Source organism: Pristis pectinata, chromosome 38 (genome assembly GCF_009764475.1).
Source record: "Pristis pectinata isolate sPriPec2 chromosome 38, sPriPec2.1.pri, whole genome shotgun sequence".
Taxonomy (NCBI): domain Eukaryota; kingdom Metazoa; phylum Chordata; class Chondrichthyes; order Rhinopristiformes; family Pristidae; genus Pristis; species Pristis pectinata.
In genome coordinates, this window is record NC_067441.1 from 7561439 (window position 1) to 7579250 (window position 17812).

The 17812-nt window shown below is 54.5% G+C and overlaps 1 protein-coding gene across 8 annotated transcripts in view; it reads right to left on the reverse strand.

Moving 5' to 3' along the window:
• LOC127587000 (EH domain-binding protein 1-like) overlaps positions 1 to 17812 on the reverse strand; it is a 78646-nt gene that overhangs the window by 11654 nt on the left and 49180 nt on the right. Inside the window, exons 7-14 of one of the 8 annotated variants that reach the window (XM_052045094.1) lie at positions 17476 to 17559; positions 14844 to 15222; positions 10003 to 10489; positions 7752 to 7921; positions 6946 to 6994; positions 1158 to 1796; positions 975 to 1070; positions 141 to 926 (exon numbers count right to left, since the gene is read on the reverse strand). In XM_052045094.1, coding sequence (XP_051901054.1) covers positions 141 to 926; positions 975 to 1070; positions 1158 to 1796; positions 6946 to 6994; positions 7752 to 7921; positions 10003 to 10489; positions 14844 to 15222; positions 17476 to 17559 — 2690 coding nt within the window. Of the gene's footprint in view, positions 1 to 140; positions 1797 to 6945; positions 6995 to 7751; positions 7922 to 10002; positions 10490 to 14843; positions 15223 to 17475; positions 17560 to 17812 lie in introns of all 8 variants that reach the window. The other 7 variants (XM_052045095.1, XM_052045093.1, XM_052045091.1 and 4 more) reach the window with 7 other exon arrangements.

Below are 17812 nucleotides of genomic sequence, written 5' to 3' on the forward strand. Positions count from 1 at the left end.
GGGGGGAGGGGAAGGACCCCCGTGTGTGGGTGGGGGGGGGGGAACCGGTGGGACTGTGGGGAGATACGGGGGGGGGTGCAGGCTCAGCTCGGGCGACCCCCCCCCGCCATCCACCCCCGGCTGTGAGCGGACCCGGTTACCTCGGCCTTGGTGGCCGCCCCCTCGGCCGGAGCGGACCCCGGGGCACCGTCCGCCTCCTCCACCGAGCTGCTGCGCCGCCGCGACCGCCGCTTCTTCACCAGGTCGGCGTCCCTCAGGTGCGAGAAGCCGGAGCGGCTGCAGCGGCCCGGGGAGCGGCTCTCCGTCGACAGCGAGCGCTGCGGCCGCTCCGGCCTGCAGGGCCCCTCGGCGCCGCGCTCCCTCGCCGGCGGAGTCCGGCCTTGGACACGGTGCGGCGGCCCGTCCTCACCGGGACCCTCGGCGGCAGCGGCGGCGACCGTCCTCCCAGCACCCTCGGCGGCGGTGGCGACCGTCCTCCCGGCATCCTCGGCGCCAGGCTTGACCGCGGCTGGCCCGTCGGCGTCCGTGCGCGGCGGCTCTCCGGAGACCTTCTTCCCGTCATCCTCCGCAGGCGGCGGGCCCCCGGAGACCTTCTTCCCGTCATCCCCCGCAGGCGGTGGGCCCCCGGAGACCTTCTTCCCGTCATCCTCCGCAGGCGGCGGGGCCCCGGAGACCTTCTTCCCGTCATCCTCCCGCACAATCTTTCCATCTGGCTCCGCCGCTCCCGGGGTGACCCTCTTCCCATGACCCTCCGGGGCAGTCCCCGCGGCGGACGCTTCCCCTGTGACCTGCTTCCCGTGGTCCTCCGGCGCCCCGGCGACCTCATCCATCCGCTTCCCATTGCCCGCCGGTGCGTCCGGCTCCACAGCATCTGTGACCTGCTTCCCAGGTTCCTCAGCTGTAGGCGGCTCGGCGCTCCCACTGACCTGCTTCCCAGGTTCCTCAGCTGTAGGCGGCTCGGCGCTCCCACTGACCTGCTTCCCAGGTTCCTCAGCTGTAGGCGGCTCGGCGCTCCCACTGACCTGCTTCCCAGGTTCCTCAGCTGCAGGCGGCTCGGCGCTCCCACTGACCTGCTTCCCATGACCCTTCGCTGCGGGGGACCAAGCAACACCTATGACCTGCTTCCCGTGCTCCTTCGCAGCAGGCACCTCCACGACCTGCTTCCCATGACCCTTCGCTGCGGGGGACCCAGCAACACCTATGACCTGCTTCCCGTGCTCCTTCGTAGCAGGAACCTCCACGACCTGCTTCCCGTGCTCCTCCGGTTTCACAGCAGTCTGGATAATGGGCGTCCCCGCCGTCTTCCCATCGGGCACCGGGGCGACACACTTCCCATGCTGCCCCGCGCTCGGGCCCGGTCCCTGTGAGGTGGTCACCGCCCCCTCAGCCTCCGCTCCCCGGCTCCTCCGCCGGGCCTTGGGCACCGGCACCGGCACGTCCCCCGGCTCGGGTCCGCCCTCCGCCCCGGGGCCGGGGCCAGCGCCGGCCGAGCCCCTCCGCTGGGCCTCCCGCTTGGGCCGGGTGGGGGGCTGCGGTCCGGCCGCCGGCCGCCTCTCCGGGTAGAACTGTCCGGGGTCGAGCGAGCGGTGCGGGTCGGAGTCGAAGCGGCCCACCTTGTAGGTGCTGCGGCTGCTGTTCTCCTCGATCTGCACCACGTCCAGCTCCTGGCCCGTGAAGTGCGCCCGGATCTGGCACAGGTAGGTCATCACGATCAGCTTGTCGGGGACGGCCAGCAGCACCATGTCCTCCGGCTCCAGCAGCCGGGAGATGCCCAGGCTGGCGAAGCCGTCGAAGGCCTGGGGGGGGGAGAGAGAGAGAGATGCCGGGGCTCAGTCACAGGCCGTGCTCCCCGGCCCCATCCCACCTGACCCCCCCATCCTTGACTCCTCCATCCCGACCCCATCCCATCTGACCCCCCCATCCCACCCCCGAATCCCCATCCGACCCCCCCCATCCCACCCCCGAATCCCCATCCTGTCCCCCCCATCCCACCATCCCCCCGACCCCCCATCCTACCATCCCCGAACCCGCCATCCCACCATCCCCCCCGAACCCCACCATCCCTGACCCCCCATCCCGACCCCATCCCACCCCCGAATCCCCATCCTGACCACCCCATCCCACCCCCGAACCCGCCATCCCACCATCCCTGACCCCCCATCCCGACCCCATCCCACATCCCCCACCCGACCCCCTATCCCCCACCCATCAGACCCCATCTCCAACCCCCCATCCCACCCCATTTCCGACCCCTCCTGTCCCCACACCCCCCTCGATCTCTTCCCCCTCTCCTCCTAGATCTCCCCATTTCCCTCCTCCACTCCGTCCCCATCCCGTTCCTAGATCTCCCCCCACCCAGTACCTCTCCTCTCCCACCCCCCCAATTTCCATTCCCATTCCAGCAGCCTGCTGAGACTCATTTCTTGGCCTCATGCAAGTATCCTGGTCTCCTGAACCGCTGCAGAAACAGTCACGTAACCCAACACATGCCTGTAGGCCCACCAAGTTCCTGCCAAACGTCCAGTACCTGTTCACACTGATGCCACTTAACTCTTCCCACAATCTCCCCCCAACCCCAGATTCTACCCCTCACCCACACACTAGCAGCCAACTAACCCACTGAGCCCCGCCCATCGTTGGGATGTGGGAGGAAACTGGAGCAGCTTGGGGAAACCTACACAGCGCCGGAGGTTGGGATCGAACCCGGGTCGTTGGAGCTGCGAGGCAGCGGCTCTACCCTCTTCCACGTAACTGAGAGTTCTCCAACTCTGGTTTTGAACTGCAATGTTAAACTCGGTTTCTCTCTTTCTGCAGATACTACCTGACGTGCTGTGGGTTTCCAACAGCTGTTTATTTGCGACTAGATTTTGGTCTTTGGGGGTGCAGGGGGATGGATCTGTGCAAGCAACTGCAATTCCAGTTAACATGCCCAGAAAGTCTGCCCACTATTCCTGTGAGCCTCGTCTCTATGCAGTAGTTCAATTCTTATGTTGCCTTTGCCCTGGCTCTGATCTTGAGTCTTGTTCTGCGCCCCGTGCCCCATCCAGAGGAAACACTAATCTAAAAATAAAATACTAATTGTCTTGAAAAATTGACTCTGTTTCTCTATCCACAGCTGCACCTGATCTCCTGAATATTTTCAGACAGAATTGTACAAGGCATGGTTAGTAAGTTTGCAGATGATACTCAAATAGGTGGTGTCGTAGACAGTGAAAATGGTTGTCGGGATTTACAGGGAAATCTTGATCAGCTGGGTAAATAGGCCAAGACGAATGGCAAATGGAGTTTAATTCAGATAAGTGCGAGGTGTCGCATTTTGGAAAGTCAAATCAGTGAACAGTAGGGCCCTGGGGAGTGTTGTAGGACAGAGGGACCTCGGAGTACAGGTACGTGGTTCCCTGAAAGTGGCGTCACAGGTAGACAGGGTGATGAAGCATTTGGCACGCTGGCCTTCATCAGTCAGGGCATTGAGTATAGAAGTTGGGAGGTCCTGGTGTGCCTGTACAAGACATCGGTGAGGCTGCATTTGGAACATTGTGTTCAGTTTTGGTCACCCTGCTATTAGGAAAGATGCCATAAAGTTGGAAAGAATGCAGAGGAGATTTACAAAAATGTTCCCAGGGCTCGAGGGACTGAGTTATGGAGAGAGGTTGAGCAAGTTGGGACTTTTCATTGGAGCGTCAGACAATGAGGGGTGATCTTATAGACGTGTATAAAATCATGAGGGGCAAAGATAGGGTGAATGTGCACAGTCTGTTTCCCAGGCTTGGGGAATCAGGAACTAGAAGGCATGGGTTTAAGGTGAAAGGGGAGAGATTTAATAGGAACCTGAGGGCAACCTTCTCACCTAGAGGGTGGTCTGTAAGCTGCCAGAGGAAGTGGTAGAGGCAGGTACAATAACAGCATTTAAAAGGCACTTGGACAGGTACACGGATAGGAAAGGTTCAGAGGGATATGGCCCAAATGTGGGCAACTGGGACTGGCTTAGATGGGAATCTTGGTTGGCATGAACGAGTTGGCCTGTTTCCATGCCGTATGACTCTAAGATAGGCAGCAAAATCTTATTCAAAGCGCTTCAGTGGGAACATGCTCTTCTGTCGGGTGATTGCTTTCTTGATTTAACCCTGTCTCCCCTCACAAAGTGCCTCAATCCCTGAGTCACACACCAGCGACGTCGGCCATTCAGCACACCACATCCACACCCATCTGAATCCCTCCCCTCTCCCAGCACTTGGCCCAGAGCCTTCTACACTGGGGCGATTCAAGTGCTTATCTCAACACTCCTTAAAATGCTGTCGTGACTCTGCTTCCACCTCTCTCTCTGGCAGTGCGTTCCAGCTACTCACCACTCTTTGGGTGAAGGACCCCTCCAAACCTCTTTCTCCCCCCTTACCCTGAATCCGTGTCCTCTAGTTTTATCTCTCTCTGATCTGGGGAAAAGGCTCCTGCAGTCTGCCCGATCCATACCCCTCAATTTTATACACCGCAATTACGTCCCCTCTTAACCCCTCCTCCGCTCCAGAGAGAACAGACCCGGTCTCTCCTCGTAACTGAATCGCTCTACATGCTGGTGAATCACTTTTGCACCACACCCCCGCCCCCCCCCCAGCACTGTCCCATCTCATAGTGTCCAGAATAGACAGTTATTTCACACGACAACCCAACCACAGCTTGAAGCAGCTGAAACACATCTACCATTCTATTCATGTCCCCTTGAGAACGTTCCATCAGCTTTGATTAACCATCTCTCTGCCAGCTTGCAGTGACTTTTGCATCGCTACACTTAAATCTATTTAACGTCCTTAATAAAGAGCTATTTAATAAAATAGAAACATAGAAAACCTACAGCACAATTCAGGCCCTTCGGCCCACAAAGCTATGCCGAACATGTCCCTACCTTAGAAATTACTAGGCTTACCCGTAGCCCTTTATTTTTGTATCTATTCAAAAGTCTCTTAAAAGACCCTATCGTATCCGCCTCCACCACCATTGCCGGCAGCCCATTCCACACACTCACCACTCTGAGTAAAAAACTTACCCCTGACATCTCCTCTATACCTACTCCCCAGAACTTTAAACCTGTGTCCTCTTGAGGCAACCATTTCAGCCCTGGGAGAAAGCCTCTGACTATCCACACGATCAATGCCTCTCATCATCTTATACACCTCTATCAGGTTCCCCCCTCATCCTCCGTCGCTCTAAGGAGAAAGGGCCGAGTTCCCTCAACCTGTTTTCATAGGGCATGCTCCCCAATCCTGGTAAATCCAGCAGCCTTGTAAATCTCCTCTGCACCCTCTCTATGGCTTCCACATCCTGTAGTGAGGTGACCAGAACTGAGCACAGTACTCCAAGTGGGGTCTGACCAGGGTCCTATATGGCTGCAACATTACAGGTCAGCTCCTAAATTCAATACTGTCCAATATTTCTCAGGCTGAAGAAGGCAACTTCCCACAGAGCTGCCAGAGGAAGCAGTTGAGGCAGGTACATTAACAACATTTAAAAGGCACTCGGACAGGTACGTGGATAGGAAAGGTTTCGAGGGATATGGGACTAACTTAGATGGGAACTTGGTCCAGAAATGTTGCCTGGTTTAGAGAGTATGAGTTAGAAGGAGAGGTTGGACAAACTTGTGGGTTGTTTTCTCTTGAGTGGTGGAGGCTGAGGTTTGTAAAATTAATGAGAGGTGTAGATAGTCTGCTTTTCCCCCCAGGGGTGGAAATGTCAAATATGAGAGTGGGAGACTTGAAGGTGAGAAGGGGGGAAAGTTTATAGGAGATGTGCGGGGCAAGGTTATTTTTACACAGAGAGGGGTGGGCGCTTGGAGCGGGCTGCCAAAGTTGGTGGAAGCAGATACGACAGCAACACTTCGGAGGCATTTAGACAGGCACGGGAATGTGGGTCGTACGCAGGTAGATGTTCAGTTTAATTTGGGATCATTGTCAGCACAGACATTGTGGGCCGAAGGGGCCTGTTCCCGTGTCAGAGCAGCAAACGTTCTGCTGGAAGAACTCAGCGGGTCGAGCAGCATCTGTGGGAGGAAAGGAAAGCGGCCCAATGCAGGGTTTCCCACCCCCACCCCACAGATGCTGCTCGACCCCCTAAGCTCCTCCAGCAGTTTGCGTGTTGCTCCAGATTCCAGCATCTCCCGTCTCTTGTATCTCCACTGTTCCTATGCTGTACTGTTCTACGTTCTATAACAAAGGGAGAATGGCGTGTTACATTGGAGAAGTCTTGCTATGGCTTTTCAGGGTGTGGGTGATGTCAAACCGGGAGTACAGTTTTATCTCCTTACTTTAAGATGGGGTTTACTTGTATAGAACTGGAGGCAGTTCACAAAAGTTTCATCAGTTGCTCCCTAGATTAAACAGTTTTAAGCATGATGGACCTTTACTCACTGGAGGGCGGCGCATAGGGTAGAACCGCTGCCTCACGGCTCCAGAGACCCGGGTTCGATCCTGACCTCCGGTGCTGTGTGTGTGTCGTGTGAGGAGTCTGCACGTTCTCCCTGTGACCCCGTGGGTTTCCCCCGGGTGCTCCGGCTTCCTCCCACATCCCAATGATGTGCGGGGTCGGGGGGGGGTGGGGGTTAATCGGCCGCTGTAAATCGTCTCTGGTGTGCGGGTGAGGGGCGGGATCTGGGGGCAGTCGATGGGAATGTGGGGAGAATGAAATGGGATCGGTGTAACTGGGTGGTTGATGGTCGGCCGAATTTTGTCAGGAGTCATTCACAGAAGCAAGGAAGGACCCATTCATTTCCCATTCAACCATGGGCCAGGTATGGTGTCTCCCAAGTGCATGATGGGAGGAAGGTCGAAGGGATGGGAACCAAGGTGAGGTCACCTCCTTAAAAGTGGCTCACTCACGACCCCAGCGCCGCCCTTAACCTTTGACTTGCCACCAGACCCGCCCCCACCCCCAAACTCCCTGGTGAAAGTCTCGACTCACCTTCCTGTTGTTCGCCTTGATGTCTTGGGGATCCAGCGAGGAGTAATCTCTAAAGGGAGGGAAGGAGGGAGATAAGTGGTTGGTCCTGTCCACAGTGACCCGTCCCACCAACCTCTGCTTGGCAAAACTCCCGGCGCGCCTCATTCCCAGGGAAACTCGAGGAATCAAATGATTGGAACGGTTGAACAAATTCTAATCAGTGCCTGGGAGATGGGTCACTGTAACTTGAATGGATTCCAATAGAAGTTTTGAGCGCGGGCCCCATGGTGGACCTGTGCTGGGGAGGCCCCAGGGCAGAGCTGCACCAAGGGAGGGGGAAGCCCCAGGGTGGAGCCTGACCAGTGGGGGAAAGAGGTGGCCCCAGGGCAGAGCCAAGCTGGGCACAGCCAGGACCAGGGTGGATGGAGAGGCTCCAGGGCGGAGCCTGGCTGTCAGGGCGAGAGGAGGAAGAGGCCCCGTGGTGGAGCTGTGCTGTGGGGAGGTCCCAGGTTGGAGCCAGGGGTGGGCTAGAGGGAGGAGGTGGCCCCAGGGTGGAGATGCACCATGGGGGGGGGGGGGGAAGAGGGGTCCCCAGGGCGGAGGGTACAGCCAGGGCCAGGGGGAGGAGGCCCCAGAGCGGAGTAGGCAGGATGAGATGGGTCCCGGGGCGGAGCTGAGCTGGGCACAACCAGGGCCATGGGGAGTAGGCCACAGGGTAGAGCAGGCAGGATGGGGTGGGTCCCAGGGCAGAGCCATGGGGGTGCAGGTGGCTCCAGGGCGGAGCAGGCAGGATGGGGTGGGTCCCAGGGCGGAGCTGCCGTACTTACATGAGCCCCGGGTGGAAGTGGTGCAGGATGGCGCAGAAGGCCAGGCCGTTCCTCCAGGAGGTGGTGAAGTTGGTGATCTTCAGCCGTGGGTAGGTCTTGGTCACCTCCTTGCACCAGTCCAACAGGTAGCGACTGGGGTTGACCGGTGCTGTGCTCTGACGGGGAGTCTGCTGTGGGGGGGGGGGGGTGGTGGGGGGAATGAAGAGAGGGTGCAGTCAGACCAGTGGCCTGCACGGTCTCAGCCCCTCCCTGCCACTTGGGCCCATATCCCTCCAAACCTCACCTATCCATGTACCTGTCCAAACATTGTAATTGTCCCCCACCTCCACCACTTCCTCTGGCAGCTTGCTCCACACACCCACCACCCTGTGTGTGTAAACCAAAAAACGTGCTCCGCACATCTCCTTTAAACTTTCCCCCTCTCACCTTAAATGCACGCCCTCTGGTATTAGAAATTTCGACCCTGGGAAAAAGATACTGGCTGTCTACTCTATCTATGCCTCTCATAATTATAAACTTCCATCAGGTCTCCCCTCAGCCTCCACTGCTCCAGGGACAACAACCCAAGTTTGTCCAACCTCTCCTTATAGCTCATGCTATCTAAACAAGGCAGCATCCTGGTGAACTTCTTCTGCACCCTCTCCAAAGCCCCCACATCCTTTCTATAACGGGGCAACCAGAATTGAATGCAATACTCCAGATGCGGCTTAACTAGCGTTTTATAAAGCTGGAACATAACTTCCCGGCTCTTGAACTCAGTGCCTCAACTAATAAAGGCAAGCGTGCCGTACGCCTTCCTTACCACCCTGTCAACCTGTGCAGCTACCTTCAGGGAGCTATGGACTTGGACTCCAAGATCCCTCTGTACATCAACACTGTTAAGGGTCCTGCCATTAACTGTGTACTGTCCCTTTACATTTGATCTCCCAAAGTGCAACACCTCACATTTGGCCGGATTAAACTGCATCTGCCATTTCTCCGCCCATATCTACAACTGACCTATATCCTGCTGTATCCTTTGGCAATCTTCTACACTATCCACAACACCACCAATCTTTCTATCGTCTGCGAACTTACCCACCCATCGACATTTTCATCCAGGTCATTTATATATACGTATACCACAAACAGCAGAGGTCCCAGGACGGATCCATGCGGAACACCACTAGTCAGGGAACTCCAGCCAGAATAAGTCCCATCAACCACTACCCTCTGTCTTCTATGGGCAAGCCAATTCTGAATCCAAACAGCCAATTCACTGTGGATCCCATGCATCTTAATCTTCTGGATGAGCCTCCCAATGAGGGACCTTGTCAAACGCCTTACAAAAATCCACGTAGACAACATCCACGGCTCAACCTTCATCAATCACCCTCGTCACCTCCTCGAGAAAACTTAATCAAGTTAGTAAGACATAGAACACTACAGCACAGTACAGGCCCTTCGGCCCACAATGTTGTGCTGACATTTTATCCTGCTCTAAGATCTATCCAACCCTTCCCTCCCACATAGCCCTCCATTTCTCTATCATTCATGTGTCGATCTAAGAGTCTTTTAAATGTCCCTAATGTATCTGCCCCCACAACCTCTGCCAGCAGTGCGTTCCACGCACCCACCACTCTCTGTGTAAAAAAAACTTACCCCTGACATCCCCCTTATACCTTCCTCCAGTCACCTTAAAATTATGCCCCCTCGTGTTAGCCATTGTCACCCTGGGGAAAAGTATCTGACTGTCCACTCGATCTATGCCTCTTATCATCTTGTACACCTCTATCAAGTCACCTCTCATCCTCCTCCTCTCCAAAGAGGAAAGCCCCAGCTTGCTCAACCTATCCTCATAAGACATGCTCTCCAATCCAGGCAGCATCCCGGTAAATCTCCTCTGTACCCTCTCTAAAGCTTCCACATCCTTCCTATAATGAGGTGACCAGAACTGAACACAATACTCCCAAGTGTGATCTGACCAGAGTCACCTCAGAGTTACTCATGACTTACCTCACACGAAGCCATCCCTAACTAGGCCATGATTTTCCAAATGCTCGTTAAATCCTATCCCTAAGAATCCTCTCCAATTACTTACCTATCAATGATGTGAGACTCACCAGTCTATAGTTTATCCTCACCAGTATATTGTTAATGAGCTTCTCAATCAGTAAAACTACCACGAGAGCCAGAGCAAAGGCTTTTCCTTCCCAGGGTGTTAAGAGGCCCAGAAGCCCTCCAACCAGACTGAGAGAAAGAGAGCACTAACTATTGATGGTTCTGCTGGCATCTTCTGGCTTGAGGTCTCTGTGCTGGTATCTGCCTTGACAGGGGAGGCAGAGCTTGCGTTGAGGGACAGCGGAGGCGGCGGGGCTTTCCGCTTGGTTTTAGCCTCAGGTTGCTTCTGATTGGCTGGCGCCGACGTGGTGTCCGCCGTCGATGGAGTCAGCTCAGACGGCCCGGGTGAGGAGCCGGGTGTTGGCACAGTACCGCTGGTGGCACCTTCCTGGGTATTGCTGGTGGACGAGGTTGGTACCGCCAGGTTGTGGTTGACCACTGAGCCCTGGCTAATGGCACTAGGCAGTGGTCTTGATGGGCCCATCAACCCCGATGAGTCTGAAGTTTCTGTAGTGTCCAGAGAGGCCCCACTGGCCAATGACGTGAAGTCCGATGACACGGTCAGACTGCTCTGTCTCTTCTTTAGCCGGGGAGCGGGCAGTGGTCTCTCACTCCTCGCACTATTGGCCTCCCAGACCCTGGAATTAAGAGCAAACTGTACAATGAATGGGGTCCATTACTCAATGAACCTTACACTCAATGAGTGAGGTCCAAAACTCAATGAATCCAACATTCAAAGAACAGGGTCCAACACTTAAACCCATACTCAATGAATTGAGTCCAATACTCAATGAACCCAATACTCAAACAACAGGGTCCAACACTTAAACCCATACTCAATGAATGGAGTCCAACATTTGAAAAACAGGGTCCAACAATGAATGGAGTCCAACACTTGAAAAACTCAACACTCCAATGAACCCAACACTCAGACAATTGGGTCCCATGCTCAGTGAACCCAATGCTCAAAGAACAGGGTCCAACGCTCAACGAAGCCAACACTCAGTGAATGGAGTCTGACATTCAATGAATGATGTCCAATTCTCAATGAACCCATCATTGGGGGGGGAGGGGAGAGGGGGAGAGCCGGGGGGGGGGGGGGGGGGAGCAAAAAAGATTCACGAGGATGTTGCTGGGACTACGGGACCGGAGGGCTTGAGTTATAAGGAGAGACTGGATAGGCTGGGGCTGTTTTCCCTGGAGCGAAGGAGGCCGAATAGGATGAGGTTAAACGCCTTTCACTATGTAAAAAAACAAAGTGCTGGAGGAACTCAGCGGGTCGGGCAGCATCTGTGGAGGGAGATGGACAGTCAACGTTTCGTGTCGAGACCCTCCATCTGGACTGAAAGAGAGAGGGGAAGGGGTGTGGTAAGAGCTGGCAAGTGATAGGTAGATCCAAGTTGGGGGGGGGGGTGGGAGTGGGAAGCTGGGAGGTGAGAGGTGGAGGTGACAGAGGGCTGCAGATGGTGGGATCTGATGGGAGAGGAAGGTGGGGCATGGAAGCAAATAAGGGAGGTGGGGAGGGCAGATGTCACTTGATCGAGCTTTTCGAAGGAGTGACAGAGAGGACTAATTGGGGAAATGCAGACGATGTGGTATATTGAGACCTCCAAAAGACATTAACAATTTATCAGCTAATTGCCATTAAGATTGAAGGCCAAGAAGTTAAGAGAGTTGGAATCAGAATTATTACAACGTATGACATGAAATTTGTTGTTTTGCGGCAGCAAAGACATACAAATCTATAAATTATATAAATGAATAAACAGTGTGCAGAAAAATCGGAATAATAAGGTAGTATTCATAAACCATTGAGAGATCTGATGGCAGAGGGGAAGAAGTTGTTCCTGAATCATTGAGTGTGGGCCCTCCTCCCCGATGGCAGTAACGAGAAGAGGGCATGTCCTGGATGGTGAGGGTCCTCAGTGATGGATGCCGCCTTCTTGAGGCACCGTCTCGTGAAGATGTCCCTGATGGTTGTTGGTTGAATGTCCAGACATAACACTGAGAAAGCTGCGTTAGATTTTGGAACACAGCAGCTATGTAAACTAGTCATCGAAAGATTGGCAGATGGAGGAGGGGAGAGCGGGAGTGGCGACAGAGGCTGAGAGGTGATAGGTGGAGGTGACAAGGGGGCTGCAGATGGTGGGATCTGATAGGAGAGGAAGTTGGAGCGTGGAACCAGATAAGGGGGTGGGGTGGGGACCCAGTGGGAGGGGTGTGTGGCTGATGGGTGGAGGAGGGGAAAAGCAGCCGTGCAACTTGTCCCTGGAGCTGAAGCCCAAATTCCACGCATGACCGAGCAGGTAGAGGGTCACAAACAAGCAGGGAAGGAGAGCAGACGGCGGCCGGGTTGGTAATACGAGAGGTCCCGGCCAACTGCACAAAGTCAAGAGAGGAACTAGAAGAGGAAGTGTGAGGCAAACAGAAAGCAAGGGAGAGAAGAAACACCAAGAGCCAGCAAGCGTAAAAGAGGAAGCAAAAAATACTCTGCAGTCATGTGAGCAGGAGAGGCCGGGGTCAGTCAGAAACCAAAACGGAAATTTATTTGTAGAACAGAGGCCACAGCTGAGGTATTCAGTGAATAATTTACATCAGTCTCCACCGAGGAGAACTACAAGTGTCATCTCAGTGGTTGAAATCGTTGATGGGCTAAAAATTGATAGAACATAGAACACTACAGCACAGTACAGGCCCTTCGGCCCACAACGTCGTGCCGACATTTTACCCTGCTCTAAGATCGATCTAACCCTTCCCCACCACATAGCCCCCCATTTCTCTATCATTCATGTGTCTATCTGAGAGTCTCTTAAATGTCCCTAATGTATCTGCCCCCACAACCTCCGCCGGCAGTGCGTTCCACGCACCCACCACTCCCTGTGTAAAAAACTTACCCCTGACATCCCCCTTATACCTTCCTCCAGTCACCTTAAAGTTATGGCCCCTCGTGTTAGCCATTGTCGCCCTGGGAAAAAGTCTCTGACTGTCCACTCGATCTATGCCTCTTATCATCTTGTACACCTCTATCAAGTCACATCTCATCACTCCAAAGAGAAAAGCCCGAGCTCACTCAACCTAACCTAAAGCTGAAACTTATGCCGTGTGTTAATCAGCTGGTGCAGATGTTATTTAGAATTTCAGTTTCAACATCACCAGCATTTACTGCCCATCCCTAACCGCCCCCTTGAGAAGGCGCGGATGGGGGGTGGTGGGGGTGGGGAGATGAGCTGCCTTCTTGAACCACCACAGTCCTTCCGGTGAAAGCGATAGGCAGGGAGAACCTAGAGTGACATTGGGAAAATGTTTCCCTGCGGCAAGCAGTCAGGGTCCAGACTGTATATCCAGGGGGAAGTAGTACGGGGGCATTTAAAATTGGGAAAGAATCCCAAAAAAAAGAGAATTTGCAGGAGGTATTGGTATTGATATGGGTATTGATTTATTATTGTCATGTGTGAGTTTAGGGAGCTACAGGTGGATGGGGTAGTTAAGAAAGCTTATGGGACGTTAGCTTTCAGAAGTCGTGGGATCGAGTTTAAGAGCAGCGAGGTAATGATGCAGCTCTACAAAACTCTGGTTAGACCACACTTGGTGTCCAGTTCTGGTCGCCTCATTATAGGAAGGATGTGGAGGCGTTGGAAAGGGTACAGAGGAGATTTACCAGGATGCTGCCTGGTTTGGAGGGTATGCATTATGAGGAGAGACTAAGGGAGCTAGAGCTTTACTCTTTGGAGAGGAGGAGGATGAGGGGAGACATGATAGAGGTGTACAAAATATCAAGAGGCATAGATAGAGTGGACAGCCAGCGCCTCTTTCCCAGGGCACTAATGCTCAATACAAGAGGGCATGGCTTTAAAGTAATGGGTGGGGAGATATCAGAGGGAGGTTTTTTACCCAGAGAGTGGTTGGGGCATGGAATGCGCTGCCTGGGGTAGTGGTGGAGGCAGATCAAGTTCAAAAGATTGTTAGATAAGCATATGGAGGAATTTAAAATAGGGGGATATGTGGGAGGAAGGGGTTAGATAGTCTTAGGTGAGGTTTGAAGGTCGGCACAACATGGTGGGCCGAAGGGCCTGTATTGTGCTGTACTGTTCTATGGTACCGAGATACAGTAGAACGTAGCACAGGAACAGGCCCTTCGGCCCACCATGTCTGTGCTGAACACGATCTCCTCTGCCTGCACACGATCCGTATCTCTCCATTCCCCGCACATCCACGTTTAACAGCCTCTTAGGTGCCTGCAGAAAGCTTTTGTTTTGCGCGCCATCCAAAAGTACATCAAGGTAGCAAAAAGAAAACAGAATGCAGAATATAGTGTTGCAGTTAAAGTGCAGTGCAGGCAGACAAATGAAGTGCAAGGGCCACGACGAGGTAGATTGGGAGATCACGAGTTCATCTTTTAGTGTGTGAGGTGTTCAAGAGTCTGATAACAGCGGGATAGGAGGCATCGAGTCTGGTGGTGTGTGTTTTTAAGCTTTTGTATCTTCTGCCCAACAGGAGGAGGGGAGAAGAGAGTGTGACGGGGGCGGGAGGGGTCCTCGATTATGTTGGCTGCTTTCCCAAGGCAGTGGGAAGTGTAGACGGGGTCAATGGGGGGGGGGGGGGGGGTGCGGGGAAGGTGAGCAAGTGAGACTAGCTGGATTGCTTTTACATAGAACTAGTACAGATTGGATGGACCGAAGGGCCCCCTTCTGTGCAGGAATGGTTATAACCCGGCAATATTGGTGTGAGGTTGGACTTGCAGATAGGTCCAGGACAGCAAGATCCCTTGGCCAAAGGGAATCAGTAATCTGGCTGGGTTCTTAGAACAATTAATGGCTCCACGATCATTTTTGAAAGCCGCAGTTTGTTTCCCCACGGGTTTGCTTCCCCGCGGAACTGCCCTTGTGGGATTCGAACCGGCGTCACCAATCCAGTGCTACTATAGCAGCTGGTTGGATGAGCATTGACCAATGAGGTGGGAGTTCTAGTCACATGGTAACCCCTCGCACTTACCCATTGTGCTTTGCTCCTCCGGCTAGTTGATTGGCAGTGGGTTTGGGGGTGACTTCTAGGTCCCGGTCACTGAGCTGGGCGTCTTCAAAGGGATTGGTCAGTTCAACGGCGCTGGCTATTGGCTGCTGGTCAGATGTTGACTCCTGCCCATCGGGCTTTACATGGGCCGCTTGCGGTACAGGCGGGTTGACCAAACTCTCTCCCGTGGCGCTCTGGGGCAGCTGCTCTGTCCTCAGCTTCTGAATGCTGCGGTTTGCGTCCAATGGAACAGAGGGCTGCTCGTCCTGATCAAAAGGGTTTCCGTGAGCAACAGGGCAGGGCGGCTGAGGAGTGTCCTTGGTCAGAGGTGCCTCATGGCCACCTTTATCTGGGATTGGAGCTGTGTGTCAAGGAGAATTGACTGGAGTCAGACACAGAGCGAAGCTCCCCCTACACCGTCCCATCACACACTCCCGGGGTCAGACACAGAGTGAAGCTCCCCCTACACCGTCCCATCACACACTCCCGGGGTCAGACACAGAGCGAAGCTCCCTCTACACCGTCCCATCACACACTCCCGGGGTCAGACACAGAGTGAAGATCCCTCCACACTGTCCCATCACACACTCCCAGTGTCAGACACACAGTGAAGCTCCCTCTGAACTGTCCTGTCACACACTCCCGGGGTCAGACACAGAGTGAAGCTCCCTCTACACAGTCCCGTCACACACTCCCGGGGTCAGACACAGTGCGGGGACTGCTCCTCGCCTTCTAGCTGCACTTTAGTCCCCACCTGTTCATCTATGGTCATCCAGTAAGGAGGGGGGCAAGGAGGGCTGAGGATATCCTGGTAAACTTGCTCCTGGGGCTGGCTAAATTAAATTAAATTTAAATTTTAAATTTTATTTACAGCGTGGTAACAGGCCCTTCCAGCCCAACAAGTCCGCGCCGCCCATTTTAAACCCAAATTAACCTACCTGTACGTCTTTGGAACGTGGCAGGAAACCGGAGCACCCGGAGGAAACCCACGCAGACACGGGGAGAACGTACAAACTCCTTACAGACAGAGGCTGGAATCGAACCCTGATCGCTGGCGCTATAATAGCATCGCGCTAACCGCTACACTACCATGCCACCCCACTAGCTAAGGTGGCTATCTGTGGATCCTGGAAGCGGGTAGCGGAAGGTGCTGCCCGAGCGGGATGTTCCGGGGGGGTTATGTCCATGCCCTGATAGCTGTAGAGAGGGAATATGCAGTGTCTACGGGAACCATGGACGCCTTCCGGGACCGTTGGGCACCACGGGGGATAAGTGCCATCCTTGGTAGGGATGGGGATATTTTAATTTAGTTTAGTTGTGTTAGTGACTGTGTTTAGACACTGTTATTGTCTCTGTTTGTTGTAGTTTTGTGGTATTGTAGATTGTCTTTTGTAATAAAGGAATTTAAAAAAGAAAAAAGGGAGTCAGACACAGAGTGAAGCTCCCTCTACACCGTCCCGTCACACACTCCCGGGGTCAGACACAGAGTGAAGCTCCCTCTACACCGTCCCATCACACACACCCGGGGTCAGACACAGAGCGAAGCTCCCTCTACACCGTCCCGTCACACACACCCGGGGTCAGACACAGAGTGAAGCTCCCTCTACACCGTCCCAATCACACACTCCCGGGGTCAGACACAGAGTGAAGCTCCCTCCGCACCGTCCCATCACACACACCCGGGGTCAGACACAGAGTGAAGCTCCCTCTACACCGTCCCATCACACACTCTCGGGGTCAGACACAGGGTGAAGCTCCCTCCACACCATCCCATCATACACTCCCGGGATCAGACACAGAGTGAAGCTCCCTCTACACCGTCCCATCACACACTCCCGGGATCAGACACAGCGTGAAGCTCCCTCCACACCATCCCATCACACACTCCCGGGGTCAGACACAGCGTGAAGCTCCCTCTACACCATCCCATCACACACACCCAGGGTCAGGCACAGCGTGAAGCTCCCTCTACACCATCCCATCACACACACCCGGGGTCAGGCACAGAGTGAAGCTCCCTCTACACCGTCCCATCACACACACCCGGGATCAGACACAGAGTGAAGCTCCCTCTACACCGTCCCATCACACACTCCCGGGATCAGCCACAGAGTGAAGCTCCCTCTACACCGTCCCATCACACACTCCCGGGGTCAGACACAGAGTGAAGCTCCCTCTACACCGTCCCATCACACACTCCCGGGGTCAGACACAGAGTGAAGCTCCCTCTACACCGTCCCATCACACACTCCCGGGGTCAGACACAGAGTGAAGCTCCCTCTACACTGTCCCATCACACACTCCTGGGGTCAGACACAGAGTGAAGCTCCCTCCGCACCGTCCCATCACACACACCCGGGGTCAGGCACAGGGTGAAGCTCCCTCTACACTGTCCCCACACACTCCCGGGGCACTGTGTTCTCTGTTTTCCCAAGACGTACAAGTAGGATGTCCTTTGATCTGCTCACCCTGCACCACAGTCGGTCCAATGGGACCCAGACATTGTGATTGGACTCTGTCTCTTCGAAAGTCAAAAATATTTGCAAATGGCCCCCCCTCCCCCGAATTGACATAGCGACCCGGTTTCTTCAGCGGGGTGGGTGAGAGGACTCACCTGACTGGGCCCTGGGTCCGTGCTGAAGCCCTGTCCCATGATGTTCCTCTTCCTCCTCCAGAACACTGAGGGGCTCGTTGGTATCTGAGGTCAGAGCAAGGAAAGTTCTGTGGGGCCAAGGCTGCTCCCGTGTTCCAAATTCAACATCCACCCATCCCTCCACTTCCCCAGGATTTATCATTCCCGAGGAGCGACTGAAGTCAGTCGTCGGTCACCCCACTCCAGAACATCACCTGAAGGCCTCAGGGGGATTTAATAGAGGGCTTTCTCTGCTGCAGTGCACGCTGGGATACCCTGGGCTTCATTGTTGACTGTGGCTTCAGTTCACCTGCCGTCC